This window comes from Exophiala spinifera, assembly GCF_000836115.1.
Source record: "Exophiala spinifera strain CBS 89968 unplaced genomic scaffold supercont1.9, whole genome shotgun sequence".
NCBI lineage: Eukaryota > Fungi > Ascomycota > Eurotiomycetes > Chaetothyriales > Herpotrichiellaceae > Exophiala > Exophiala spinifera.
In genome coordinates, this window is record NW_015622521.1 from 557,036 (window position 1) to 584,714 (window position 27,679).

General features: G+C 53.2%; 7 protein-coding genes across 7 annotated transcripts; 5 read left to right on the forward strand and 2 right to left on the reverse strand.

Moving 5' to 3' along the window:
* Window positions 1-592: 592 nt before the first annotated feature.
* PV08_11229 (uncharacterized protein) lies at window positions 593-2,071 on the forward strand (the record flags this gene model as incomplete). The annotated part of the gene is made up of 1 exon (XM_016385539.1): window positions 593-2,071. The coding sequence occupies one exon, from the start codon at window positions 593-595 to the stop codon at window positions 2,069-2,071; it is 1,479 nt and encodes a 492-aa protein (XP_016230483.1).
* A 1,288-nt stretch (window positions 2,072-3,359) lies between these two features.
* PV08_11230 (uncharacterized protein) lies at window positions 3,360-5,029 on the reverse strand (the record flags this gene model as incomplete). The annotated part of the gene is made up of 4 exons (XM_016385540.1): window positions 3,360-4,489; window positions 4,600-4,737; window positions 4,795-4,888; window positions 4,961-5,029. The coding sequence occupies 4 exons, from the start codon at window positions 5,027-5,029 to the stop codon at window positions 3,360-3,362; spliced, it is 1,431 nt and encodes a 476-aa protein (XP_016230484.1).
* A 4,998-nt stretch (window positions 5,030-10,027) lies between these two features.
* Window positions 10,028-10,799, forward strand: PV08_11231 (uncharacterized protein; the record flags this gene model as incomplete). The annotated part of the gene is made up of 2 exons (XM_016385541.1): window positions 10,028-10,530; window positions 10,592-10,799. The coding sequence occupies 2 exons, from the start codon at window positions 10,028-10,030 to the stop codon at window positions 10,797-10,799; spliced, it is 711 nt and encodes a 236-aa protein (XP_016230485.1).
* Window positions 10,800-12,378: 1,579 nt separating this feature from the next.
* PV08_11232 (uncharacterized protein) lies at window positions 12,379-14,660 on the forward strand (the record flags this gene model as incomplete). The annotated part of the gene is made up of 2 exons (XM_016385542.1): window positions 12,379-14,032; window positions 14,221-14,660. 2 exons carry the CDS (start codon window positions 12,379-12,381, stop codon window positions 14,658-14,660), a joined length of 2,094 nt encoding a protein of 697 aa, XP_016230486.1.
* A 1,055-nt stretch (window positions 14,661-15,715) lies between these two features.
* PV08_11233 (uncharacterized protein) lies at window positions 15,716-17,296 on the reverse strand (the record flags this gene model as incomplete). Its single annotated transcript, XM_016385543.1, has 1 exon — window positions 15,716-17,296. One exon carries the CDS (start codon window positions 17,294-17,296, stop codon window positions 15,716-15,718), a length of 1,581 nt encoding a protein of 526 aa, XP_016230487.1.
* A 746-nt stretch (window positions 17,297-18,042) lies between these two features.
* Window positions 18,043-18,566, forward strand: PV08_11234 (uncharacterized protein; the record flags this gene model as incomplete). Its single annotated transcript, XM_016385544.1, has 2 exons — window positions 18,043-18,147; window positions 18,237-18,566. The coding sequence occupies 2 exons, from the start codon at window positions 18,043-18,045 to the stop codon at window positions 18,564-18,566; spliced, it is 435 nt and encodes a 144-aa protein (XP_016230488.1).
* A 6,989-nt stretch (window positions 18,567-25,555) lies between these two features.
* PV08_11235 (uncharacterized protein) lies at window positions 25,556-27,587 on the forward strand (the record flags this gene model as incomplete). The annotated part of the gene is made up of 4 exons (XM_016385545.1): window positions 25,556-25,814; window positions 25,881-26,093; window positions 26,148-26,283; window positions 26,336-27,587. 4 exons carry the CDS (start codon window positions 25,556-25,558, stop codon window positions 27,585-27,587), a joined length of 1,860 nt encoding a protein of 619 aa, XP_016230489.1.
* Between the last annotated feature and the right edge of the window lie 92 nt (window positions 27,588-27,679).

Consider the following 27,679-nt stretch of genomic DNA (forward strand, 5'->3'; position numbering starts at 1 on the left):
TGGGGAAGAGGCAGACTGAATGGAAGAAGCGTGACCATTGTTAACAAGATGTGCGAGTAGTTGGATGTGCAGTGCCATGTATCCGTGCGGAAGTCTATGCTCGTGTCGAATCGCTGATTGATGGCGAGGCTGAGGCTGCGAGGATTTGTATGTAGTATTTATGCTGACTTCTTGCCTGCGCCTCGTACGACTCGGAAGGGCCAAAGAACCCGATGCGGTTCCTGCGTTGACATGTGCTCGGAGGTCATGTTATTGGTCAGGCTACGTTTAAGCTTAAAAGTGTCGAATCTGTAGCCTTTCATCACGCATCGCCCGCGATTGTGCGCCAGAGTCTCCATCGTCACCATTTTTTGGCCAGGACTCGTCAATCCGCTGCTTCTCTCTGGTCAGACCACATCTCAGACCACAGCCCTCCCCTTCACCGCCTGCAACGTCTTCATTCATTATAAGATTGCATCCTCGACGTCTTCCTCTAGTCCTCCCTTTTCCAGTGTGACTCGACAAGGTTAGATGTCGCGGTAGAGAGCTCCCTTGGGACTTCTTTCCACTCTCTCTCCCTTCCTTCTGTCCTTCGATTGTTTTTGCTGTCACGATGCCTCTTATACTGGACTCCTCGTCGGAATCCTCTGGGGACCTCGAGCCCGATCTCCAGGAAGTGCGCAGACGAGTACATCACGAAGGCGACGTGGTGATTGTCGGAGCGGGTGTCGTCGGGTCTGCGCTCGCGGTGGCGTTTGCGAACCAAGGCCGCAGTGTCATTCTTTTGGAAAAATCATTGAAAGAGCCGGACCGGATCGTTGGGGAGCTTTTACAACCTGGCGGTGTCCAGGCGTTGACCAAGTTGGGACTGCAACACACTTTGAACGACATTGACGCGATACCAGTCACAGGCTACACGGTCATCTACCATGACGAGCAAGTGTCCATCCCATATCCTGTCATCGCAGGCCAATTATCGAACAATGCGGGGGCTCAGTCGGGCAAATACGAAGGACGATCGTTCCACCACGGTCGATTCATCTCGAAACTGCGTGCGGCGGCCTTGACGCACCCGAACATTACGGTTTTCGAAACAGAAGTCACCAGCATCATCGGCGCCTCGCATATGTCGCAGATTCTGGGCGTGGAGACAGTCACTCGCAAGACGGAAAAGGAATGCTTCTTTGGATCCCTGACGGTGGTTTGCGACGGCTATGCATCAAAGTTTCGAAAAGAATACATTCCCCTTACTCCCCGCGTCAAGTCGAGGTTCTGGGGCTTGGAGCTGATCGACTGCCAACTCCCGGCTGCGTTCCACGGCAACGTCGTTCTGGGCGATAACTCGCCGGTCCTGCTCTACCAGATCGGCACGCACGAGACTCGGGTATTGGTTGATGTTCCTGAAGGTCTACCGTCGGCGTCCCCGGCGAACGGCGGCATCAAAGGCCACCTTCAGAACGTGGTTCTGCCGTCTTTACCGCGAGTGGTCCAACCTTCGTTCAAAGAGGCTCTGGAAAAGGGTACGTTGCGAAGCATGCCGAATTCGTTCCTGCCGCCCACGACCAACAAGACCCCCGGGCTCATGATCCTGGGCGACGCCCTCAACATGCGGCATCCGTTGACAGGCGGAGGGATGACGGTCGCGCTTAGTGACGTGGTTCTCGTCTCGGAATTGCTCTCTCCGGAAAACGTGCCGGATCTGTACGACACGCAGCTGGTGCTCAAACAGATGCGTTCGTTTCACTGGCAACGGAAAACCCTCACTTCGATCGTCAACATTCTGGCCCAGGCACTCTACAGCCTCTTCGCGGCCGACGACTGGCAGTTGAAGTATTTGCAAAAGGGCTGTTTTCGGTACTTCCAGCTCGGCGGCAAATGCATCAGTGAGCCGGTCGGGTTATTGGCGGCCGTCATCCATAGGCCTTTTGTTCTGTTTTATCACTTTTTCAGCGTGGCGTTGTACAGTATTTGGATCTTGTTCAAGGAGAATGGAGTGTTGATGTTCCCTCTCAGTTTGATACAGGCGGTATTTGTGTTTGCAAAGGCGTGCGAGGTGATTTTTCCGTTTATTTTTGCCGAATTGAGGAGTTGACCAGCAAGAGCAACGGGAACAGGAACAAGCGACATGGAAAGTTCAGGTGTGTTTTGAAATAGGCTATGATTAATGTAATTTTACTCCGGAAGGAAAATTGAAGAACCTCAGGTCTGTCTAGTATAGAATGGTAGAAAAGGTCATGAATTTAGTAGTCGATAAAAGATGTCTGATGATTATGGTAATGTAATTAATTAGATTATTCCTTTTGGGTGGTCGTTAGTTGTCGTGGTAGTACGGATAGGTACGTGCGGTATTCGGGTTTTGCTGAGGAGAATGCATTTAATTTAATTCTATTTATTTGCCGTCGTCGCGGATCTCGTCGTTGGAACCAAGCAAGTATCGAAACGACCGACCACTCTCCCCGGTTCACGTATTGCGTGTTTATCACAACAGATCGGCATCATCGACATCACTCCGAGACGGCGAGTACCAGGTACCTGAGGTACCTAGGTGGCTGGCATGCATTCTTTGTTACCTGTCACCGAGTGAGGTACAAGGCACGTACTCCGTGACTAGGTATGTAGGTAGGTAGGTAGGTAGGTAGGTACACCACGACGTTGACCGACCATGAAACTTAACGAAGATAGCAGCACCGTGTGTGGGCGTGAGTGAGTGTGTATGTGTCCTTCCTCGGCTTTGTTGAAACGGGGAAATTTAATTTTTGTTTCAAACCGACTTTCATCGACCATTGGACTTTTGAAAGACGACATTTATCGTGTCCTCAGCTTGTTGAAACCTTTTTTTTTCCCCTTCAAAGCTGGCTTCTGTCAACAGTGAATGAAACAGTGAACTTTTGAAAAAGACGGGCATCAATATGGCGTTCAATGGTTTCTTCTCAGCTAGCTGGAATTCTCATCGATCGCCGAGATGACTCCTCGATTATTCATGTACAGGCTGGTACTGTAGGTGTCTAGGTATTCTTGTTTTCGTCATCAGTTTTCTCGAGTACACTATTTTCTTTTCGCCTTTTTGTTTTTGGTTCTCCTTTCCCTTCCCTTCACGGCGATTATTATCCTCCTATAAAGCAAGTGACTCATCAAGATGTGGCATGCACGTACAGTATGTACAGTGTGTACAGTGTGTAGAGAATGGTTCCACCCCTTTTGTCTCCCTTCTACCCCCCTCAGGCAACTTACACCAACTTGGTACCCCGGTTGAGTACCCTTGGTAAGGGTAGTTTGGTAAGGTGTGAAGGTACAGCATCTTGGATGTGTGTGTGTGTGTGTGTGTGTGTGTGTGTGTGTGTGTGTGTGTGTGTGTGTGTGTGCGCGCGCGCGTGTGCCACTCACTCCTTGATCCAAGGCTGAGCAAAAGTACCAACCCAATCCTCGACCTCTTGTCTCAAGGTCAGAATCTCAGGTACGTCGGTGCCGTCTCTGAGATAGTCCAAAAAGCTCTTGACGGCGCCGGGGTTCTTCTTGCCCTGGGCCTGTGCGTCTGCGCGGGCGTTCTTGTCGACCTTGACGGCGATGCCGACTGCGCTGTCGACAATCTCGGCCACGCGCGTGAAGTCGTTGGGCTGGAACCCGCGCGTCGTCATGGCGGGGGATCCCATCCTCAAGCCCCCGGGCTTCAGGGCCGACTTGTCGCCGGGGACCGTGTTCTTGTTGGAGGCGACGCCGCAGAGTTCGAGGACGCGCTCGACGCGGGCGCCGTCGATGCCCTTGCTCTTGAGATCGACGAGCACGAGGTGGTTGTCGGTCCCGCCGCTGACGATGTTGTAGCCGAGCCCGGACCCGCCGAGGCGGTCGGCGAGGGCCTTTGCGTTGGCGAGCACCGTCTGCTGGTACTCTCGGAACGAGGCGGACTGGGCCTGCTTCAACGCCACGGCGAGCGCCGTGATGGTGTGGTTGTGCGGCCCGCCCTGGTGACCAGGGAACACCGACGCGTTGATCGGGTTCTCGAGGTCGTACAGCTCCTTGTCGCCCTTTTTGGTCGTGCGCCGCACGCCCTTGCGGTAGAAGATCATGGCGCCGCGGGGTCCGCGTAGGGACTTGTGAGTCGTCGTCGTCACCACGTCCGAGTACGCGAACGGGCTGGGGATCACGTCGGCCGCCACTAGACCCGAGATGTGCGCCATGTCCGAGAGGAGGTACGCGCCCACGTCGTCGGCGATGGCCCGCATGCGCTCGTAGTCGATCAACCGACTGTAGGCCGACGTGCCGGCCACGATGATCTTGGGCCGGTACAGCGTCGCGTTCTCGTGGAGACGGTCGTAGTCGATCAGGCCTGTCGACTCGTCGAGCCGGTACGGAAACGTTTCAAAGTATTTGGAGATCATGGAGATTTTCTTGCTCGGGATCTGGTAACCGTGCGACAGGTGGCCGCCGTGGGGCAGGTCGAGACCCATGATCCTCTCGTGAGAGTTGAGGAGAGCCGAATACGCGTAGAGATTTGCCGGGGACCCGGAGAGGGCTGTCGGGTTTGGGGGTTAGTCATATACATCATGATCATGATCATCGACACCGATGCTGATGGCGATGTTGAGGGAACTTAGGGGGTTCTCAGAACGGTGTTGTACTCACGTTGGACGTTGACGCCCCATTGTTCGGGGTCTAGTCTGTATGTCTCGAGAGCTCGAGACTGGCAGAGACGCTCGGATTCATCAATGTGCTCGTTGCCGCCGTAGTAGCGTGCTCCAGGATAGCCTTCCGAATACTTGTCTGCCGCGTTGATTAGACTTGTGTGCGGCGGCAAACAGGACAAAACACAACACTCACTCTGCATGACACTTCCGAGGGCATCCAGTACTGCTTGAGAGGTGAAGTTCTCGGATGGAATCAAGTTGATAAAGTGCTGTTGTCTTTTGATTTCCTAAGGACAGCATATCGGGTCAGAGCTGGAGGTTTTATTTGATGACGGCGACGAGAAAGACCTGTCACATACTCGTTGTAGGATCTCGTAGATTTCCGGATCGGCATCTTTGAGATGTTCGCCCATCAGCTGCTTGACCATCAGTCTATGTACTCAATTACTGGGTTTCATCTGTTCTGCTGGTGCTGACCTTGTTTTGGGCCTCGCCGTTGGTTGTGGCCTTCAAGGGTGTCGTAGAAGACAGACTCCTCACCCTAGATCTGCAAGACATGCATATCGAGGGCCGGGAAGCGGTTCCCCAGATTCGTCGCGAGATCAGCGTTCGCGACATGATGTTAAGATCAATATTCCGTGAGGTTTGAAGTCTGGGTGAGTCCGGGATCTGAGATCTGAGACCAAGATGTTGTTTCAACACCAGATCCTAAGGCGATCCGGGTTCTGGGTTGATGGATGATATATGGGGGGCTCTCGTCAGTTTTTTTGTTCTGATTCATGGAACGAAGTCCAAGCCATGCGGAGTCAAGCCCGAACGCAGCCCACCACGGCTGAACAAGGCAGGTTTGTCGATCGGATCTTTTGCCCTTTTAGAGTCAAACAATCTTGGCCTCACCTTTTTCTTTCTCTTCCCTTTTCCTCACGACTAAATCCAAGATGAAGAGGACTTTTCTCGTCAGTCAACAGTTCTCGCGCTCCAGCCGTCTTTTGGCTGCTGGAGGTCTGTGGGCGATGTTGATATGTCTCGGGTCCACCGCACCACCTTGAGAGACAATCTGAATAAGCCTGATTGGACATGTTGTTACCTACCCTTTGTGTGTTTGGTGTCTTGATGAGCGTCTGATGACTAGAATCATCACTTTTCATCAATGTCATTGATTATCGATTACAGATACCTATTCACGAGATGATACAATGGATACATCGAGACTGATTCGTCGGGCGATGATAATCATTGTGAAACCGGTTGATGGCATTGCGTCTTTTTGCGACATGGTGTCAACTAGTCACGGGATGGAGACAAAAGATAGAATCATTCATGCCGTGCGAAATGAAATCGGTTCCCACTTTATATGGTCATTCGAGAACAATACGACTGTTGGTGTAGGTAATGTATACAACGTACACAGCAGAACACTCCCGATACAATGCACCACCGTAGAACCATCAGGTATGTCTCTCAAGAAAAGACTTCGCCTTTACCCACGGGAATAGGTACTGCGCCTGGTCATGGTGTTGCGTTGCTGCAAAAGCACATCGCTGTTGGCATGTCTGTCCATCTCTGCTTTGACTCAGGTCCTGAAGTTTGTGGTGCCGACCATGTGATCGCTCCGTCCACTTCGGATGCCGTGTATGTATTCTTTGTGTTCAATTCAGCATTCATGAGGGCCCATTATTATTCACCTCCTGACCGCAAGATCACGCCTTTGGGTCTTACCAGCAATCCAGCAGTACAGTGTGTTCCTGTTCGATCAAGTCCTGCCTTTCTTCTGGATGGCATGATGACCCTCGAGAATGCTGTATGTACAAGCAAACAGACAGATCATATCCACTACTGGCCATGTGCCCATTGCCCCATTCGCAATCTGGAATCAAAGCTCAGCCATACAGATCAGTATGCTCACGACCACACTTGATGATGGGCATTCGATAAACCAACGGCGAGGGAGGGTCACCGTCCAATCAACCCAGACACTGTATAAGGTGACCAGAAAAAGAGGAGGCGATCTAATCGGCTTTTGGAGAGTTTCACAGTGACATATTTCGTACTCGCAGGCGTGGAGGGAGGAGATAGTCGTCTGAGACGAAGTTCACTGCTGAGGAATTGTCGGAAGACGCTGATAGCTTTGTGGTCGTCGCTTTCGCACTGCTGTACCAATCAATATTACATGGATCAATCACCCTCGAAATGATAGGCGGCTGATATGGCACATTGTTAGATCCATGAGCACAAGATTTGCCAGCACAAACCGATCTTGAATGAAACGTATCACAAGATTGTTCAACTCCCTGTTTCAGGAGCCCATTGTATACCTCTGGCATTGTAAATTCAAGCCTACCAATGGTCAAGTGATAGAATGAGCGATCTGACGTCTCCTTCAGCTGTCCTGACCTCCTTCAGGATCTGTTGTAGGGGTGTGTTGTGGCCAAGTTCAGATGTTGTCAGAAAGCGATGTAGGGTGCGGCTCAGTGTAGTGACGGTTCATGGTAAGTCTCGTCTCGAGTAGATGCTATGAAAATGAAGAGATTCTGCAAAAGGCGCGGTTCCTGCGTACACATTCACACATTGACACGTCCTTTCTCCTGTGATCTATTCGCAGAGCATCCAGAATTCAGGAGTCGAAATGAGCTGATATTGTCATCTATCAAGCGCTTGCAATCTTGGAGCTGCAGACTGTCCAATATCGCACGCTCCATCAAACATGGTCTGTGGTTGACTTCTGGAATTTCCAAGGGCAGATTGCGTGCTCCAGCAACGGCCGGTCACGTGTCAGGGGTAAGCCGAGCTTAGAAGGGCTATACCCAATCGACTACTGGTGGCGGCCGGAGGACGACAAAAAACTTGGTAGCTGTTCATTTCGCCATGTCTCAGACCCTGCCCTTGTAATTGAAGCGAGTGCTATTTATTCTTTAGGAAACTTGACTATCCTACGGTAGGTAAACCCACCGTTGACTTAAGTTTCAGGCGTTGAGAATATCGTATTGTAGCTGTCTCAGTTCGCTAAGACTTTCGCCACACACGGAGCACCGGCAAGAACACAGATTGCTGTCTGGTCCGGAATGAACAGTTTTCTGCCAACCGAGTCTTCTGAGCTACCGCACGGAGTATGGAATCAATGCAAGCATCTCTAGTACAAACCTTCGGGGCATCTTGGATGAGGATAAGATGAGGATTCAAACGATAGGCGAGAATAGCGTTTGTCTCATCTGGTCCCCTGGCTACCGTCCATTGATCGTGCTTTGCAGGAGATGGGGCAGCGATTATTCCTACAGCACGAGTAGCATGTACGTCTGTGGCGGGCGAGTTGACCTTATCGTATCGCCGTGCGAAGATCTTGAGTTCACATTCAGGTACCAACGTCGATCGACAAGCATCGATATCGGTTTGTTTGTTTTGCCTGCAACTGGACAACAGTCAAGAAGCTATGGCCCTAGGGCGCCTGGTGAAAGAGTCTGGACAGCGTCATTCCGGACACCACCGACACCAGCTGTAGGGACGGATCCCCCAAAGTTGGCAAGTGCCTATCGCTAGGATGGTGCGTAATCACCCATACATTACTAGAGGTGGTGGATGGGCAAATTTGCTCCTCTTTGCAAGAATCCAGAATCTAACTGGGGTTCGCTTCCGTAAATACACATGTGCCCACAAAGTGATATCGATAGTACTGTAGCATGAAGTATACTAAATATACATTGTTAATTGTGAGTTTGCAATTTTCAGGAGACCACATGCATTTTGCTCAGAATCATACTCCTGAAATGCTGCTCAACATATCTACTCGCACAACTACCTAGACAGGTAAAGCAAGGAGGACGAGGTCCGCACGGGACTATTGGTACTGATGTATGAGTACTGTATGTAGTCCCTGAGATGACGAATGCCTCAGCTCGCGCTGCACATCTAGAAGGTCGAAGACCAACTGATAGTCCTGACGTTATCGGATAGTGGTAGGATCTGCATGGACATTGTTCATGCTCGAGCTTTCCGCTATGGCCAAAGTCTAGATGACCGTGATAAGAGGTTCCGCCTGCGTGTAGGGATCATCTGATAGCCATACCACTGTGACTCTCTCGTAGAGTATGATCCGCTACCAGGGATTTGGTGTGCGGGTGGATGGCGAAGCTTTGGAGCAGGGAGCACTCCCTGGGGCGGTAACCACATGGTGACGACGGATCAATAATTGGGCGTTCTGGCGCCAGAGAAGATTTGTTGGTGAGAAGATGAGAACGTGTTCGAGGGCGTACTGTAGAGTCTGGAGAAATTGCATGGGGGCAAGGATGAGAAAAGGTTGCAGGGTGGACGAGGCTAACAAGGTGCCTGTATCCAGGAAGCACTCGTGATTTGTCCGCTCCACGACCATCTTGGCACTCAATTTCCGGAAGCCACCAGAGCAACCACTCTAACCGTCATGTTCATTTCCATCGCCTACCAACAATAATGGCAAGCAGATGTGCGCTGCTGCGGCTGGATCCTGACAAGCTTTGCGACGCTGCACACGGACTGTTTGGTTGCTTGTTGGACGTGGAGTCTACACCGGTGGCTCGGACACCACCCAACGCAACGTCGACGAAACACCAAATCATGCTATGCGGTGCGCCCAGTTGCACTTGTCCTTCCCCTGACACTAGCCCATCGCGTCACGGCAAAGCTAATTGAGTTGGTTCTCATGGGCCATGGCACGGGGAGCAACAGGATACGGTAGATTCACTACACCGCTGGGGCACGGCAGGTTACACACAAGCGAGAACAGGCGTAACTCTGCTAGCAGTTCGCCTCGTCGGGCCAGAACACCATCGGAGCTGCAGACACCGAGGCAGCCAGCTCCAGCATTGATTGGCGACAGCCATCAGAGAGCCAAATTGCCATCTGAGCGTCGAGGGAAAAACAATCACATCGTCATCTCGAGTCGGCTGTTATACTGTCAACAAAGACGAGAGTCAACAAAGTGACAGGCTTCATCAGCGGTGGCCCGCGATGAGATGGCAGCGACAGCCGGCGAGCAGGTCCAGGGGCATTCCGATGGGTCGGCGCTTCTGAAGCAAGGTCAGTGATTTCGTTGCACCGCCAATGACCAGGCCGGTCGTCTAATGAGGCTGCGTGGGTGGACCGCGCTAGACGACGCTACCCCTGACAGGGCCACCGCTGCCGAAAATGCTTCCATCTCGCGATCCACCAACGCCCAAACACCATCAACGCTAAAGAGCCACTCTAATTTCCAATGCTTTGTATATCAAGCCCGCACGCTCGCTGTAGTCTCGTCTTTTTCATTCTGCATCTCTCAGATCGAACTCCAACTTCCAGTCGCTCGCTAGCAACTCAAACAACTCCGGTCTTTGTACCACGACACTCGTTTCAATCTTCAAATCCAATCCCCGCGAATCTACTAGTTTTCTAATCCAGAAACTACCACTCCAACAATCAAAATGAAGTTCACCACTACCGTCGCTGCCGTCGCGGCTCTCGCTGTCTCAGCTCACGCTGCTACCACCACCTCCGAGACCGGTGCCTGGGATGACTGGACCTCCTCCACCACCAGCACCACCACCAAGAAGACGACCACCACCACCGTCGCCACCACCTCTGCCACCGGTGTCTGGGACGACTGGACTACCACCACTACCACCACCACTACCAGCAGCGACCCCGCCTGGGCTGACTGGACCACCACCGCCAGCACCACTTCGGCCAAGACAACCACCACCACCACCAGCGGCGCCGTCGTCTGGGGTGACTGGACCACCACCTCTGCTCCTGCCAGCTGGACCACCAAGGTTGTCTCAACCATCACCACGTATGTGCCAGGCCCAACCAACATTGTCCACGCGGGCAAAACCTACTCTTGCACCGGCGCCACTACCCTTACCATCACTGATTGCCCCTGCACCATCTCCGTACCCGTCTGGACCAAGACCGCCACCTCTTGCAGGTGAGATTTTCCTATGTTTTGTTGTCTTTGCAGTTCGAATACTAACTTGTCTCCGTAACAGCACCCCCGTTGCCGCTGTCACCACCTGGGGAACTTGGGGCACCCCAGTTGCTCCTGCCTCGACCAGCACCCCAGTTGCTCCAGTCTGGACCTACACCCCATCGTCCTCTCTTCCAGTTGCCCCAGCCACCTACACTGGTGCTGCCAACGCCCTCAACGTTGGTGCTGGTCTTGCTGGTGTTGGTGCCATCGCCGCTTTCCTCCTGTAAATGGTGGACTGCTAGAAGCTCTCGGCCTGAGCTGGGTGCTCGCATCCGGTCTCTTGTCGGGAGCTCCTGCATTTGCTTCTTGAACGTTTTCTGAGGCCCGAGGGCAACGATACGGTTGGGCGCTTCTGACCGCAGCACGCGACATTTCAAGACGGCATGTTTTATGGTGGGACATGACGACCTCCTTTTGGCAATTTGTTTGCATGCTTCAGCCGGCGCAACTTGATAGATGACCGATTTTCAGTTTGTCGTTGTTGGATCATGGTAGACCTTTCCTGTACCTTCACCGGTATAGAAGGGTCTTCATGACAGATTCTTCGGGTTTTGGTATTATCTTAATGAATGGAAATCTTTTGAGGCTATCTAGCATTGTACGCGAGTTCTTGGGATCCAAAAGAAATGTGAATCTTTGTGCATACCACTGAAATCGTCAATCCCGCTTTCTTGTGCAGTTTTGTACCTAGAAACATATTATCCTGGGATATCAAGAATTAGCATACAATTGTTGTTTCTTCCGCGTTGAGTCCTGTTCCATGTCGTCCACACGTGTTTACGTGGTCATAGCTCGGCGAGAGCTATCTTCCGTGACAGCTCATCGGCAGCTTGTCGCCAGCAGTGACAGGTGGATTTGGTAGACAGCAGATTCAATTCAATCTCAACATCGAAGCACGGAACACAAACATTGATGCACTGTGAGATTGCTTTTTACGAGACGTGTGTTGTATGTTTATCTTCCTCGTCGCGTCAGCATTTGATGACTTGACCTTGGGCTGGGGGAGCATCCTTTCGCAGTTCGCACCCATCGGCCAGACGACTCTGTCGGCCTTCGTTCGGGGGACTGTCAAGGCCTGTTTTTGCCCTGGATGCTCCGGGGTTCCCCCCATTGGCTCAACCGCCCTCCATTCCCCGGCCATCTCCTTCTGGCGGGGAAGGGTATGGCCTTCGGGGCCTCTCGAGTCTCCGTGCTGCCACTGGGCACCGACTTTCGCCGTCACACTCATACAACTCCAACAGCGCAAAGTCGCTAATCTCGCCTACATCAAGGCTCCCAAGCAGCGATGTCTCACTGGAACATGCCAGTCCCTGCAGAAGAACACCCTTTCCAATCCTTGCTGCAAATGAACCCCTGCATACGAAGTCTTCACCGTCGAACAGCAGCTGAACCAGATGCCTCGGTCAAAGCCAGCGCTTCGGGGCATCCACCACGTGTGGTATGATGTGACTCCGCTGGACCGATCTTGTCATTAGTCTCCTTTACCCCATACTCTCTGTTGCTCTTATGTTTCCTGCACACTTCGCACATCCCTCAACTCTCATGCAAGAATATAATCCAGGACAGCCCGACGACACAGACCCTCGGGTGGGAAGAGCTCAGCATGTGAGCAAGTGTTTTAGATCTGTTCGTCCCTACATATGACGCGGATATAAGAGCGCACTCCTCCTGTACCACTTTTTACCTATCCAAGATTCATTTGACGAACAGACGAGCACCAGGCTTCCCTCATTGCTTTCGCTTGGCCGTCGGGGTCGAGATAGGCGTCTACTCTGACCTCTAGACTACCTCCTCTCCACTGCTACCATGTCTCCCAACAACACCGTCCAGGACTCTGTACAGCATGCCTCTCTCACGAACCCAGAGCAATTCTGGGACAAGCACGCCAAACAGCTATACTGGCACAAGCCATATTCGTTCGTTCTCAAACAGCAAACCAAGATACTGGAGGACGGCACGTCATATCCGCACTGGTCATGGTTCCCAGACGGCGAGATCAACACCACATACAATTGTCTCGATCGGCATGTGAAGGCCGGCAACGGCGACAAGCTCGCCATGGCCTGGGACAGTCCAGTAAGCGGATCGAAGGAAAAATACACATACGCAGCCATGCTCGAAGAGGTGGAGATACTCGCAGGTGTCCTGCGCGAAGAAGGCGTGAAAAAGGGTGACGTGGTGCTCATATACATGCCCATGATCCCTCCTGCGATCTTTGGCATGCTCGCCGCCGCGAGACTGGGCGCTCTACATGCCGTCGTCTTCGGTGGCTTTGCCGCGAACAGTCTGGCGCAGCGCATCGAGGCGGCGAAACCGAAGCTCATCCTCACGGCGAGTTGCGGGATCGAAGGCTCAAAGGGGCCACTCGACTATCGACCGTTTGTGGAAGGCGCCGTCGAACAGAGCAGTTGGAAGCCAAGCAAGACGCTCATTTGGCAGCGCGACGTGTTGCGCTGGGACCCCGTCCGGATAGACAGAGGTCAGCGCAACTGGCAGCGGCTCGTCAAGAGCGCACGGAACCGAGGCGTCAAGGCTGAAGCAGTCCCCGTCAAAAGCACAGACGGTCTCTACATCATCTACACCAGTGGGACGACGGGGTTGCCCAAGGGCGTGCTGCGCGAGGTCGGCGGACACGCCGTCGGGCTGAACTTGAGCATCAAGTACCTCTTCGACGTCAAAGGCCCAGGCGACGTCATCTTCACGGGCAGCGACATCGGCTGGGTCGTGGGCCACTCGTACATTGTCTACGCGCCACTGCTCGCCGGTGCGACGACCGTCTTGTACGAGGGGAAGCCCATTGGCACGCCGGACGCTGGTGCCTTCTGGCGTCTCGTCGACGAGTACAGGGTCACCACGCTCTTCACGGCGCCCACGGCACTCCGGGCGATCCGCAAGGAAGACCCCGGCGACAAGGCGTTTAAGCACTACGGCGACAAGGGCCGGCTGAGGCATTTGCGCGGCCTGTTCCTCGCGGGCGAGCGGTCTGAGCCGGCCATCATCACCCACTACCAGGACTTGTTGACCAAGTACGCTGCGCCCGACGCCCGCGTCATCGATCACTGGTGGTCCAGCGAGTCGGGGAGCCCCATGACGGGTCTCGCGCTGCGGCCAGCCATCGGACACGACCACAGCAGTCGCGAGAACCACAAGGCTCTGGCCATCAAGCCTGGCAGCGCGGGTAAGCCGATGCCCGGGTTCGACGTGCGCGTCGTTGACGACGAAGGCAAGGAAGTGCCTCAGGGAAACATGGGAAATATCGTTCTCGGCGTGCCGTTGGCTCCGACGGGCTTCACTACGCTGTTCAACGACGACTCGCGCTTTTATCGAGGCTATCTTAAGCGGTTTGAGGGCAAGTGGGTCGATACAGGCGATGCAGGCATGATTGACCAGGACGGTTATGTTCACGTTATGAGCCGAAGTGACGATATAATTAACGTTGCAGCGCATAGATTCAGTACAGGTATGTGTCCTTTACTTTTACTCCCGAGGCCCCTCTTCCCAACTGCACAGACATACGCGCGGACTCACTGTCTTTGTCTCGGTCTGCCGTCTTCCTCGTTACCTTGACGGAGCGCCAGTGATCACTACGGTGTGTGCCTCGGTACGATGTAGCGTGCTAACGTTCTTTTTGTCTTCGTGGGTTTCCAGGCGCCATCGAACAAGCAATAACATCCCACCCGTCCGTCGCCGAGGCGTGCGTCGTAGGCATCCCCGACGCCATGAAGGGCCACTTGCCCTTCGCGTTTGTAGTCCCCTCGGCGTCTACGCCGTCCGAACTTCCCGCGACGCCGAGCAAGGAATACTTTACAAGCATCAACAACATTGTTCGCACGAACATCGGCAGTATCGCCTCGCTGGGCGGCATCATTCAGGGTAAAGGCATGATTCCGAAGACGCGTTCAGGCAAGACCCTGAGAAGAGTGCTGAGAGAACTCATCGAGAACGCCGCAGACGGCAACTTTGACAAGGAAGTCAATGTCCCTGCTACCGTGGAGGATAAGGACGTGGTTGAGGTCGCCAGGGCAAAGGTCAAAGAGTGGTTTGAGGCAAGGGCAAAGGCTCAAGAAACGACCAAGGCGAAGTTGTAGAGAAGAAGAAGAAGGAGTAAGAAACAAAGAAACTTGTATCTTTGGTGCTAGGCCTAAGTCTCGTTCTTCGAATGTTGATGGAACGCGTAACTCGAGTACCAGACTATATATATACCTACCTATAGGGCGGGTTACCTTGGTTGAGATCTTAGGTTCCGTGTGTGTGAGACGCAGGTGAGGGAATCTGTAGAAGAAGATGAGGAATCCTGGAAATCTTATCTTGTTTAGCCATCTTCCGTTGGGCGAGACGTTGAATACCTAGGTCCTGAAAGATTATTGATGTGGTCTTGGGTGGTGGTAAATGAGTGACATGCCGAATATTTGTTTGGAATTTTCCGGGGAACGGATCCGTATTTCGTATATTTTTACAACACCAAATCCGTTCTTGACGTCTTTCTTGAATCACCCTACCCGTACGTTTAGGGTACATGACAAGACAATGAAAAGGAAAAGAAAATTCTATAAGGACGTCCGCGGAAATAAACAAACGGCAAATCTCGAGTCGGAGTCTGTAAAGCTAAGAAGAAGTTGATGGATTTCAACCATGTCTTGTCAGTTTTCGTCGGTGCCGGTTAGACTTCTACCTGCTACCTCACATCCGCCCTACCTCTAGTCATCAACGTCTTTCCAATGCTCTGACCAGTCAAAGATTCAGCTTTTAGATTTTTTTTTTTTGGTTTCTTGCCGTCAAGCTTCCCACAAGGTAATGCGGTATCGCTCTTATGTCCTGGCTGGTCCCTCCAGCACGCACATGATCCGAAACAGTGCCATACAACATCCAGCCAACACACCCACCCCCCCAAACCGGCAGACAATGATGACCGGACACCACGTTCAGAGCGTTCGGTTTGGAGATCCAAGCAAAAGTATTTGGTTCCCATTCCCACGTCGCGCTCCGGCTCCACTAGCGGATTTTTACTGTTGTCAGTCAGCCAGAGTCGGTCAAGTCAGCCAGCCCGGTCAGGTAGTCAGGCAGTAATCCCTTGAACCCCCCGGGGATTCGTCCGAAGCCAACCAAAGAAAGACCCTCTCCCTTCAAACGACGGGGTTGGTTTCTAATGCTCGATATCATCCCAACTCCTTCCCTTGACGGCGTTCAGCTCCTCCAGACTCATGACCTTGCCGGTGGTGAAGTAGCCGGCGTGGATCTTTGCGTCGATCTCGACGCGCGAGTCTTCGGGGATCATCTCGTCCGGGATGGGCACGCGCTCGAGGATGGGGATGCCCTGGTCGACGATGGCGTCGTGCTTCATGTTGCTCATGCTCAGCATGCGGTCGATCTTGGTGATGCCCAGCCAGTGCAGGATGTCGGGCATGAGGGCCTGGAAGCGCATGTCCTTGACGCCGGCGATGTCCTCGGTGCGCTTGAAGTACTCGCTGGCGCGGTCGGCGCCGCGCTTGCGCGCGTTGTACACGAGGTACTTTGTGACCTCGCCGAGGGCGCGGCCCTCCTTGCGGAAGTAGATGACGACGCCCGAGCCGCCGGCCTGCGCCTCCTTGACGGCCTCCTCGATGCCGAAGATCAGGTACGGCCGGCATGTGCAGATGTCGGACCCGAACACGTCGCTGCCGTTGCACTCGTCGTGCACCCGCAGCGCGAGCCTGGCGCTCCGGTCCGCCATCTTGGCCGGGTCGCCGAAGCAGTACACCGTCAGCCCGCCGATCGGCGGCAGGAACACCTTGATGTCGTTGCGCGTCACGAGCTCCGGGTACGACCCGCCCGTGTGCTCGAAGAGCGCCCGCCGCAGCGCGCTCTCCTCGATCCCGAACCGCTCCGCCACCCCCGGCAGGTACCACACCGGCTCGACCGCGAACTTGGTCACGCTGAGCTCGCCCGTCTCGTTGAGGCAGATCTTGCCGTCCGGTTTCAGCCGCCCCGCCCGCACGCTCTGCTCGAGCTCGGGGATCTTCATGTGCGCCTTCGTCACGGCGATCGTCGGCTTGATGTCGATGTCTTGGCTCTGCATCACGTCCTTGTACAGCCATGGCGCGAGGTGCCCGAACGGGTCCATGGCCACGATCTTCTTCTTGTCGCCCCACGCCGGGAACGGACCGATGAGCGCAGCCGGTTCCGTGTTGGTGAAGTCCGGCTTGTGTTCCATGTCGAGGTGGTTGCTGGCCACCGCGAGTGCGTGGTATATCGAGTACGACCCGCCGTGCGCCCCGATGGCGTTGCGTCGACGGATCGTGTTGTGGTGTCTGCTCACGACTACCGGTCCGCGCTTCGCTGCGTCGCCCTCGCCCCACGAGAGGGGGATGGGGTCGATGCCCGACTGTCCTGGATACGTCGTGAGGATGATCCGGGAAACGGCAGATGACTTCCTTGCCGTTGGAGATCCGGGCGCCTTGGGCAACGGAGTGCCATCCGCCGACGGCGGTGACGCGGTCCCATTGGCGGACTGAGTCAGTTGAACGGGGTCGAGGCTGGGAGAGCCCAGGCTGCCCAGTCCACTGTTGGTGGTGCTGGAGCTTCGTAGTTGATTGATGGAAGCCGACACTCCGACCTTACTTTGGAGAGCTTCCACGCTGGCTGCTAGTTGAGCGTGGTCGCCTTGCATCTTCTTCAGTGTCGTGAGGATCTCCTCCAAAACAGCACTGTAGATCTGCGGCGGCGCGCCATTCTCGGTACTCGCCATCTTGATATTAAACAGCTGAAGACACAGGTGAGGTGAGGTGGTGTAGAAGATGATGACCTCTTGCGAGATAATAAGTATAGAGAGAATAGATCAATCAGCAGTGAGTAGCAAACAATCGTCCTTGCTGCCGCTGCTCCCGGACTTAGACTGCCCGTGGGGGGAGTTTGTGATGTGCTGACCGCTGTATGACAATCGCACAAACAATGAGTGATTGGAATGTTTGGAGGAAAACTTTGACTGAACAATAATTAGACTGAGCCGTGAAGGGCGAGAATCATGAATAGAAACCTGGGCAGAGACAAACTTATTCAGAATAATAAGACGTCTCAGTTGCGAATGGGGTGAGGTGAGGAATGCTATTGTCCCTGTCCCGCTGTTATTGATGCGGGGGACGTTATTGGCTGACGGGGGACTCCGTCGATAAGCCCCGTGAAGACTCTACACGTGACATGGATGAAATGATTATGAAAGCATTTGCACGTGACTATCACTGGTGTATGGTCCTCGTCGTTACAGGGCATGAGAATTAACAGATGCGGAGTTCAACCATCACTTCATTCACGATCCTTTCACATACGCAACATATAAAGTGAACCTTCATCATCGCCCTGAACCTTTTTCTCCTTTCCTCGATATCTCCCCTCCAAATTTCGACCATTCTGACCACGCCAGTTCTTGCCAGAACATCATCAACACTAATCACGTCTCTACTGATCGATATACATAAATCAGCAAACAAACATGGTATGTCGCCCTCTGTTCCACCTGCAAGACCCCTCGAGGCAGCCCAAACTGATCTACCATCGCAGGGTAAACGCAAGGCAGCCACCAAGCCCCAAGGGCCCAAGAAGGTACGTGGTGGCCCTTAAACAGGCTATGGTTGTTGTGACCAACGTGTTTGATGAGATGGAATGGGGCCGCTGACTTGTTTTCCTCGTAGCGAGAGCCACTCGCAACAACCTTCACCTGCCTCTTCTGCAACCACGAAAAGGCCATCCAGATCAAGCTGGACAAGAAGGCCGGCGTAGGCAATCTACACTGCAAGGTCTGCGGACAACGGTTCCAGACCGGAATCAACTACCTCTCTGCCGCCGTCGACGTCTACTCCGACTGGATCGATGCCTGCGAGAACGTGGCGCAGGAAGCCGCGGCGCAGGAAGCGGAGGACCAGAAGTTCAGCAGCTACGCCACCGCGCGTCCGGGGGCGGGTGCCGCTGCGTCAAGGGTCGACGACGAAGAAGAAGAAGACGGGGACTATGGAGGGTATTGAGCGTGAGGGGTTTTGTTCTGCTGTCACGCACACTTATCCACACACAATTCACGGACGCTATGATCAATGGGCCGCTGGTTGCGATTATTTTGGGCAGGAATCTGGCGTTATGGAAAGCATGGTTTCATGCAAAGGCTTGGGTCGAGACCAAAACGTCGACGAAAAAGACATGATGATCATGGAAAGTGAATCTTGACCAAAAATTACATTGGGATGTACTATATAGGGACTGGCAAAGTGATCGGATACTGCTGCAAATGCGACGCGGCATTCAGGTATGGAGAAAGAACATATCTTGCAGCTTGAGGAATAAAATTGTCGAATGCGGAAAGCTCATGCTACTGCATGGATTCATCTTCCGAATTGGGCAGTGCTGTAAGATGACAATGTCCTATGTCCGTGTCAGGACGCCGTTACGAGGGATGGCTTTGGCTTGAACCCGAGTATCATCCCTGGTGATGAGAGCTTGTTTAGTAAGGATATTCTCTCTCTGCATATCTCCATAACATAAGGACGGCCAAGTGCAGTGTAAACCTGTTGATTGTACAGTGGATGCTTCCATATGCTGGGTGATGCTGCTTACCTATGCGAAGGCGACCTGCTCGATGCCCTCGGGGTGGGAGAGCCTACTCAGCGAGGAACTCGTAGGGAGAATGCCGTTTGCTCCCTTCAATTATCGACAGTTTGGATGAACGATCAACCATGCTTTGCAGTGGAGGCTGTTGCGGAATGGAGGTTGCATTCTCTTTGCACAAGCTTCATTCGTATATTTACAAAAGCACACAAAATATGATACCAAACGGATCGCAGACGATCTGGAGTCAAAGTACGAGTACGAGTGACGCGCGACCGCAAAGCGATCATGGCATCAGGCGTCTTCAGCATGACACATGGCAGCTTCGACGGGTCCGAATGCATTCATACTGTGCAAGGGGCTTCAATTGTCGAACGCCTTGTCGCGACATTGTATCGTTGTCTTAGAACCGGGGCCCCATCATAATTCCCATGGTGTCTCACTTACCCTGGCTGTAAATCATGTGTGAGGGCAATGCCTCTTGGAGTTTCCCAAATTTTGCTGACTGCGCCATCACCCAGAGGTCAAAACGTGCTGGCTCGCACGAGATATTGGAAGAGATAAACATGTTCATCGTCGTCAAAGGTCAACGAACCCACAGCTCGCACATGGACACAGCGGCAACCCCCTAAAACCTTCTCGGCAGGAATTGGTCATACTGCAGTCGGGCACAAAAAACAAGACAGACAGCCATGTCAGCTTGACGCGTTAAACTCAAGACAAGAGGACTCTGTACATTCGCGCAGTCCTGTCCTTCTGACCCCCTGGCCTTATGCAACTGTGATGTGCATGAGGAAAAACGAAGCGCTTTTCGGATCATTTGCCGTCGGCCGACCTCGATTCAGACTGCCAGTGTCCAACGGATCACTTCATCGCGACCAATTCGAAACACGGGTACTCCATACCAATGACTTAACTTCAAGCCCCCTTCCTTGTTGGAACGGAAGGGGCCAGACCGATTCCAAAATGGGATGCCGGTCGCATCAAGACCAGAGAGCCCGGTAAGCCCATGGAGACTGTACTCGTACAGTACACATATTGTACAGTATTGCCACCCGCGTGATCCGCACGAAGATCCTTCGAGTTTGGCAGGTGACAAGACGCTACTGTACAGCGCAAGTGTACTTCCATACCTACTCCGTCCTCGGTATGCACTGATGATCAATGCATGATCTGCGCGACGGAGTACGCCTGCGGACGTCGGATCATGCAACGCAGTGCAATGCAAGGTTGTGAGAAGGAAAAAAAAAGGCTGGAGATCAGGCGCGTTCCCCAACAATGCAGCTGCAACGGATGAGGCTGGAGCGGATTTGGAGAGTTTTTCGAGAAAGAAACTCGAACAACCCAGCCACCAATTTTGTCCTCGGAGTGTTGGCCCCCTGTTAGGGAGCGCCTCGCGCTGAACGTCCGAAATAAAAACAAACAAAAGGGCAAGAATGGCTGGGAAGACACATCCGACCTCTCGACGATTCAAAGTCCGACTCCAGGGATCAAATTTGCTCAGCTAGACGATCCCATGCAACGCTAAACATCCTGACTGAGGGGTACCCATTAATCCTTGATTGGCAATCGACTCCAGTATCGGTCGACGACGGCAAAAGGATGCGAGCCTGGGTTGCCCCTCCGCAAATCACAGAGTGACAACACATCAGGTTTGGGTGGGAAGGTCGAACTGGCGTGTTTGAGAATATCCGACTTCCCTCCCACTAAAGCCAATAGTATAGTGGTATCTGACAAGAGTCGAACATGTCTTCCTCCCTTGCTCTTGCACAACTGGTCGACGGTAACAGGCGATACGTCGGCGCTCATCCGCCGTAAAGAAAACATCGACTTATCAAATCCTGGAAACGGGACTGCCAGCTAGGGTCGGGCGGTGTTCGTATTCGACGCATTTCAAGGGCCCCACCGTCGAGCTCCTCCAAATCGTTGCGCCGCATAACCCCTGCTTGCTGGTGAGAAAGCAGAGGACTAGTGAGGCCTTGTTGCTTCGCCCTCGAGGACAACGCGAACAACTGGTGCAGAGTGGCAGACCGTCCTTGTGATCGTCGTCTCATGCAAGATCTCGAGGTAGCAGAGATCGGTGATGAAGTTCTATCGTGCGCCTTTGGAATGGCCAATCTCCAATCCCCAGGTCTGCAGAGTCTTGTCTGTCTGCAGTCGGCATGCAATGCGGCCTTAATTGTAGCTGCTGCATTGCGCCGGGATCCCTGCATACTAACATGCACGCAAGCACGTCGCTTGGGAGATCATATAGGGGCGATTGTTTTACTATGGAAGGGCACCGAAATATCTCATCCTTGAAATATCAAGGCAAGGCTATGACTTGTTGACATCCGTCCCTCTATGGTCAATAGACTCGTACAAGTCATTCTTGTCGACTACCTTACTCCGTACATTTGTCGTTTTCCTAGAATGATCAGGCGCAATACATTGTATACTGTAATGGTCAAAGTTCTCCGTGTTCAGTCTCATCGGGTCAGCACGGTTGACTCTGGACTAGATGGGCTGGACCTTGACTTGTGAAGCGTACAGCAACATACATATTACACTGACTCGGGTAAGTCTTTTTGAAAATTTGCCAGTCCCCTAAAAACTGAACTGTAATACGAGGCTGAGGGATGGTGGTTTCAGTGAGGAGCCGACAAAAGAATATGATGGACACTCGTCAACGGTACTTTTACTTCACCTGTACTCGTAACGACACGTGAAAATGGTGGTCTGTTTGTCTTTTCCACATGTGGGCGGCTAGCGGTACCAACTGGTCCAGTGGTCCATGACGCGCAGCAAGCGGGCCCGGCAAGGAATGGACTCATTGTTGTATCAAGTGGGCAGGCGAAGTCGGCGCTTGCCAGCCACTCATTGACATGTGTGCGCCGTCGTTCATCAACCTCCCAGGCTGTAGGAAGAACAGCAACAATAGCTAAAGAAACATAAAACAATTCTGTTACACGGGAAAAACTTGAGCTTGATTTGCAACAGAGCTGACAATCTCCGCGTGGGATGTTGGTTCTGGTTGTGAGGTGCTACAATACTGACCGTGGTTTCTGCAAACCTGAGATCTAGCTCTGTTCGACTGCCCAGATACTGATGCACGTAATTCGTAGAAGAACGACTGAATCTGGTCACTTGCCGCCGTACCTCACCTTAGCGCTGCCCGAAGGATCTGGCGTCTTTGAGAACGTAAAGCCACCAGGCGTTACAGTCGCTAAGCCGCTGTTTGAAGCGTGAATAGCGAAGCGATGATGTTCTTCAGCATTACGGAGTAAATATTCGTTCGCTTCACAGCAGGGCGCGCCGACCGACCGACCAGGCCAGTTGACTAGTGTGGTGGTTCTCTATCGGCGGCTGCAGCAGATGGCTTGTGCTATCGGCAAGTCAGTGACAGGGAGCAGGGGAGATGGATAGGCAAGAACCCCAGGCGACTAGGGGCCCCTGGCTTTCGTTGCAGGATGCAACTCAGCAAGTCAGCGCTTCCCCTCTTTTGTCTGCTCTCACTGGCCCCAGGCTGGCCTGTTTTTTAGCTAACGCCTTCCGTGCCGGACCAAGCGCAACACTGCCGGGAATGGCATTGACATCAATTGCGGCGGCTGGTTGGCGCCAGGTAGGAAACTTTCCGACATTGTGGCACAAGCCTTTTCGTCAAGACCGCCTGGATTCCAATCCATGACAGAATATTTGAATGGTTTTGTATTGAGTAACCTTGAGACGAGAACGCAGAGCGGAGCAAGGGAACCGCTCGTGACATGGACTGCGGAAAAAAGAGCTCGCGCTTGGAGATCATCGACAGTCGTGCTATTGCTATCTTGCGAGGGAGGCAGGGGATTGAAACCTTGACAGCCTAGCGTGCCGAAGGAAGCCCTGGGCCGGAAGGGCTGAGAGACTGCCCAGGCGCTGAAGGTGGCAAGGATGTCAGGGAAAGATACGGACATCTAGCCTGCCAGCTCTGAGACGGGTTGGGGTTCCTTTTGGGGGCTGATCATGATAAGGTGATTCTCAGAACATGTTGATTCAACAATGATAGGCAGTTGAGCTTGCGGATGGGCGGTCGGAGTGCCAGAGAGGGTGCTCTCAATTGCTGTCTAGCCCCGGTCGGTTGCCTTGGTCCTCTGGTGTTCTTTTTCCAACTCAGGCCCAATTAGCGGTCATGTTCTAGGTGGGCCAGAAGCTGTCCTGCCATTGACGGTGGATAGAAAGGCTGGGGGAAGTGGGATTCACCTTCAACATGAAGTTTTGTGTATCTCGTCGTTCGTGCGGCACAAAAGCCACGGTGCTCTAATCATCTCCTGATTCCGGCGTTGGCTGTAAGGAACAGCATCCACTCGACACCCCTCCGCCACCCACCGATGAAGACTGTGTTGCGGTTTTTAGGCAAGTCCAGCTGCAAGAGAGAGAGATACGGAGTACAATGCCTCGAACGAGAATGTCGGACTCGACCTTTCCGGCTATGGTGCTCGCAGGAGGGGGCCCTGCCATCGAATTCTTCCCCTTCCTCCATTGTACCGCCGTCCGCCGATGCCGATAGGATCTTTACACAGAGAGTAACGCGATGCGTTTTTTGACTTCTTCCTCTTGCTCTGTAGTGGTGCCTTTTCATTTACTTATCCACCCTGCCCGTAGCGTGTTTGTCCGCTGTCGTTCTGTTGATACCCAGGTCAAAGCTTTAAATCCCACACGTCAAAAAGCGAAACCTAGCTTATCCTGCCTCCACCACAATACGGGCTACATGTTCTGGAAATACATGTAGCTAAAAACGTTGCAGTTATCCTGTCTCCCCGTAGTCTGATCTACATTGACGTTTCTCCGGGCGAGCACAAAATCATGCTCGTATCTGGTGGCAAGGGGTCGACAAGCATCCAGAAGGCACTCCGCCCGGAGCAGGCCATTTCGCCCGATCCCTCCATCGTACGCGAATGGACGCCAGGGTCTGGAAGTTCGTTGAGCGGGCGGTACGGAGTAGCCGTGAATCGTAAGCAAGGTCTCGTCGTGTGAAAAAGGAGCCCAGCTCGTACTCCGTACGGGCTGCGATTGGCAAGATGCGTCCGGCCGTCGTGGGTCTGCTGGTTGGACCTTTCGTGGATCGTGACTCGCAAGTCGCGGCACGCTGTAATCGAAGCAGCATTGACACTGGACCGCGGGTGGTGGACCGGGTCTGTCAGGGAGGAGTCGTCATGCCAATCGTAGGAGGCCCAAGTGGATTTTGCTGGTGGTGGCTTGAGGGATGGAGTCGGTAAGGGCAAGGGCGTTGAGGGCAGGGAAAAAGCGTGACGGTCGAGGTGTGCAAGAAACGCCTCTTTGGGGATGGATCAAGGGCCAGCACGCCAGCACGCCAGCACGCCCAGCACACCAAGCACTCAACTCTGATCAGTCCTTGTCGCCCGCCCGCTGGCACCTCTTTTTGGGCCGTCTTCCTTTTTGCTGCTGCTTAAGCTAATGCACCCACCTGCACACACTCAGTCCTCCCGCTCGGCTACCAGCGCACCGTCGTCCACCTTGCATTCCTGCATCCTGCTTCTCACGACCTCGTTGTTCTTTGCTCCAGATCTCCATTGATCTTTTGATCTTTTTGTGCAGTCGAATTCTCATCAGCGGTTGTTGACATGGCTTAATGCGCGTCACCTCGTTTTGCTGCAGAGTCTGATTTTGCTTGAGAAGTTGTGGTACGTCAACCCGCCTGCTATCTATTCTACGCTGCCGATCCGCAAGAGAAAAGATACCTCAGCTGCCCGCCACAGAGCCTGCGCTCAGCACTTCCACCGCATCCCCTGGTCTCGCTGCATGCTGGATGTACTTGCTTGTTTCGGAGTCACCAATGTTGATGCCACCTTCGCTAATACTTCAATACTGTAGTTCGTACTCAATTGAGCCGACAAGTGGCTTTGGTGCGGTAGCTTACCCCCAAAACCCAGCGAAACTTCACGACTCTAGCGGCTTATCGAGGCTTCCAACCTTGAGTCACGAGACCCCTGTCTGTGTGTGCAGAGTACGTCTGTTTGCCGAGCGGTTTGGTTTTCTTGGTTGAAGAATCAACTGTTTGTGTAAGCCACGGTCAAGACGAGTGGAACAGGAAGGACTCCTTCCCTAGCAAGAGAAGAACAAAATCTGGTTCTGAGCTACTTTGACTGTCGGCTATCGTCGCTGGCTTTCTCGATTGACACCGCCGGGCAAAACCTGTAGTTGCGGTACCGATCATCGGTCGGCTTGAGTTGAATCTCGATACTTCAGGAGGAGGAGCAAACCAGATCGCTACTCATACAAAATCTCAGGTGGTTTGCCTAGCTCTGGCTTCAAGAACAGGACAGCCCCTGGAAGGAAGCAGTAGCACTGGGCTCCTGCAGGGTGGTATCGTGCTTTGCTTGTACCCAAGTCGCGGACGTTCTGTTGAATTTCCCAGCTGTCCTGCGTGTAAAGGTTCAAGATGAATCAAACTCAACCTTATATGGATATGCATCCAGGTTCTCACATATCTTCCGGGCCGTCCTACTCGCATTCCGCGACAGCTCCTATGGGCCACTATCAACCCTACCAGCAGCCGCCGATACTGCCTCCTACTTCTACCCATTATACACACCCCCAAGCGTACAGCGGCTATGGTTATGCAAATGGCGTCACTTCTCCCCAATCTGCCTCTGGTCCTGTTGGTCAACCTGTCCAAAGTCAGATTCCGTCTCTTCCGAGTGAGCAAAGCGAGCTGTTCCCAAGGCTTCATAATCAAGCTAATCAATTCACAGCTATGATAACAGCACCGGGGCCAGCGCATTCCTATGTGCCTCAGACGTCATCTTTACCTGCTCCGAACCAAGGTTATTCTGCTCAGCAACAGCAGCCATATGACACGACTGGCCAGGTTGCCCCGCCCGGCATGAAGCCACGAGTCACGGCTACACTGTGGGAAGATGAAGGGAGTCTGTGTTTTCAGGTTGAGGCTAAAGGAGTTTGTGTGGCTCGTCGAGAGGGTATGCATCATTTTTCTTACGCCTCCCACTGGAACTTCAAGTGCTGACGCGTAGTAGATAACCACTTCATCAATGGTACAAAACTTTTGAATGTTGCCGGCATGACCCGTGGTCGCCGGGATGGTATTTTGAAATCCGAGAAAACTCGCCACGTGGTGAAAATCGGGCCTATGCACTTGAAGGGCGTCTGGTAATTTGGAGGCATTTTGAGACCACAGGATTGATTCGCTAACTGTTGTCAGGATCCCGTTCGAACGTGCTCTGGATTTCGCGAACAAAGAAAAGATTACCGATCTTTTGTATCCGCTGTTTGTACACAACATTGGAGGCTTGCTGTACAATCCTGAAAACACTCCCCGTACAAACGCATTGACCCAGGGAACGACGGACCGACGTCGTATTGATAGCCTCGACTCGACACGCCCTCCGCCATCTGTACAGACCCCATCTCTTCAGCACCACAACACTATGCCGGCTGGTGGTCAAGCGCCACCTACCCCTCAGTCTGTTATTCCGCACCCTAACGCGGCCCGCCCTGGCATTGATCGAGCTCATACTTTCCCAACTCCTCCAACCAGCGCATCGAGTGTCATGGGTATGGGCAATCAAGGGAGTTCATATGATTGGGGTAACCAGCAAATGCCCAATGGCACAAGTGGCGCGCAAGCATTGTCCATCGATACTGGTATGAATGCTCGGTCGATGCCAACCACGCCTGCCACTACACCACCCGGTACTGGGGGCCAGGGAATGCCACCGTATCAGGGCCAGTCGGGTTATGAGTCCAAGCACTATTACAGTACTACTCCGAGTTCCCAAACCGGATATGCGCAACAGCCAGATGGTACTCGGTATGGACAAGGCATGCAATCTGGCCCGTATGGCAAGGGTGACATGGGCCCTCCCTTAGGGCCTGGGAATCCCAGCGGCGGCAGCGACGTGCGTGATAACAAGCCCGATTCTTTTGCCCCACCTGGCCATGGCTCTCAACATGAAAGCGATCATCCGGACAGCGGCTACATGAGTGCGAATCCCTCCGCATATAGTTCGAACCGGGGCCAGTATGCCTACGGTGCTGGTGACCATCCCCATTTGTCTCCAGAGCAGATATCAGGTTCGCCACCGCATCAGACAGGCTCTGGTCATGCCACCCCTCGAACAATGCCAGCCGGTCAACCGCAATGGCCTGCAGAGTATCATACTCCACCTCGCGCTCCGAATACGAGCAGTGTCTATAATGTCATGGGCCATGATCGAACACCACAGACGGGACCGACTGATTCTTACGGAAACCCCGCTTATTCAAGTGGACATCCTGGCGGATTGACTTCTGTCAAGCGCGGGAGAGAGGACGATGAGCAAGATCGACCTGGAAGTCGTCAGTTTGATAACTATGATGCCAAACGACGCAAAATGGGCCCCCAGGAGACGTTCGGAATGCCCCTTCAACCGCCTCCACACATGCAAGCCATCAAAACTGGTGGCCAGCGATGAGACATTGAGGATGTCTCAGCAAGTGAAGCTTTCCAACATAGTGATTCCACAGCCAGCCACCAAAGACTCCAAAAGTTTGGTGGCGTTGCTAT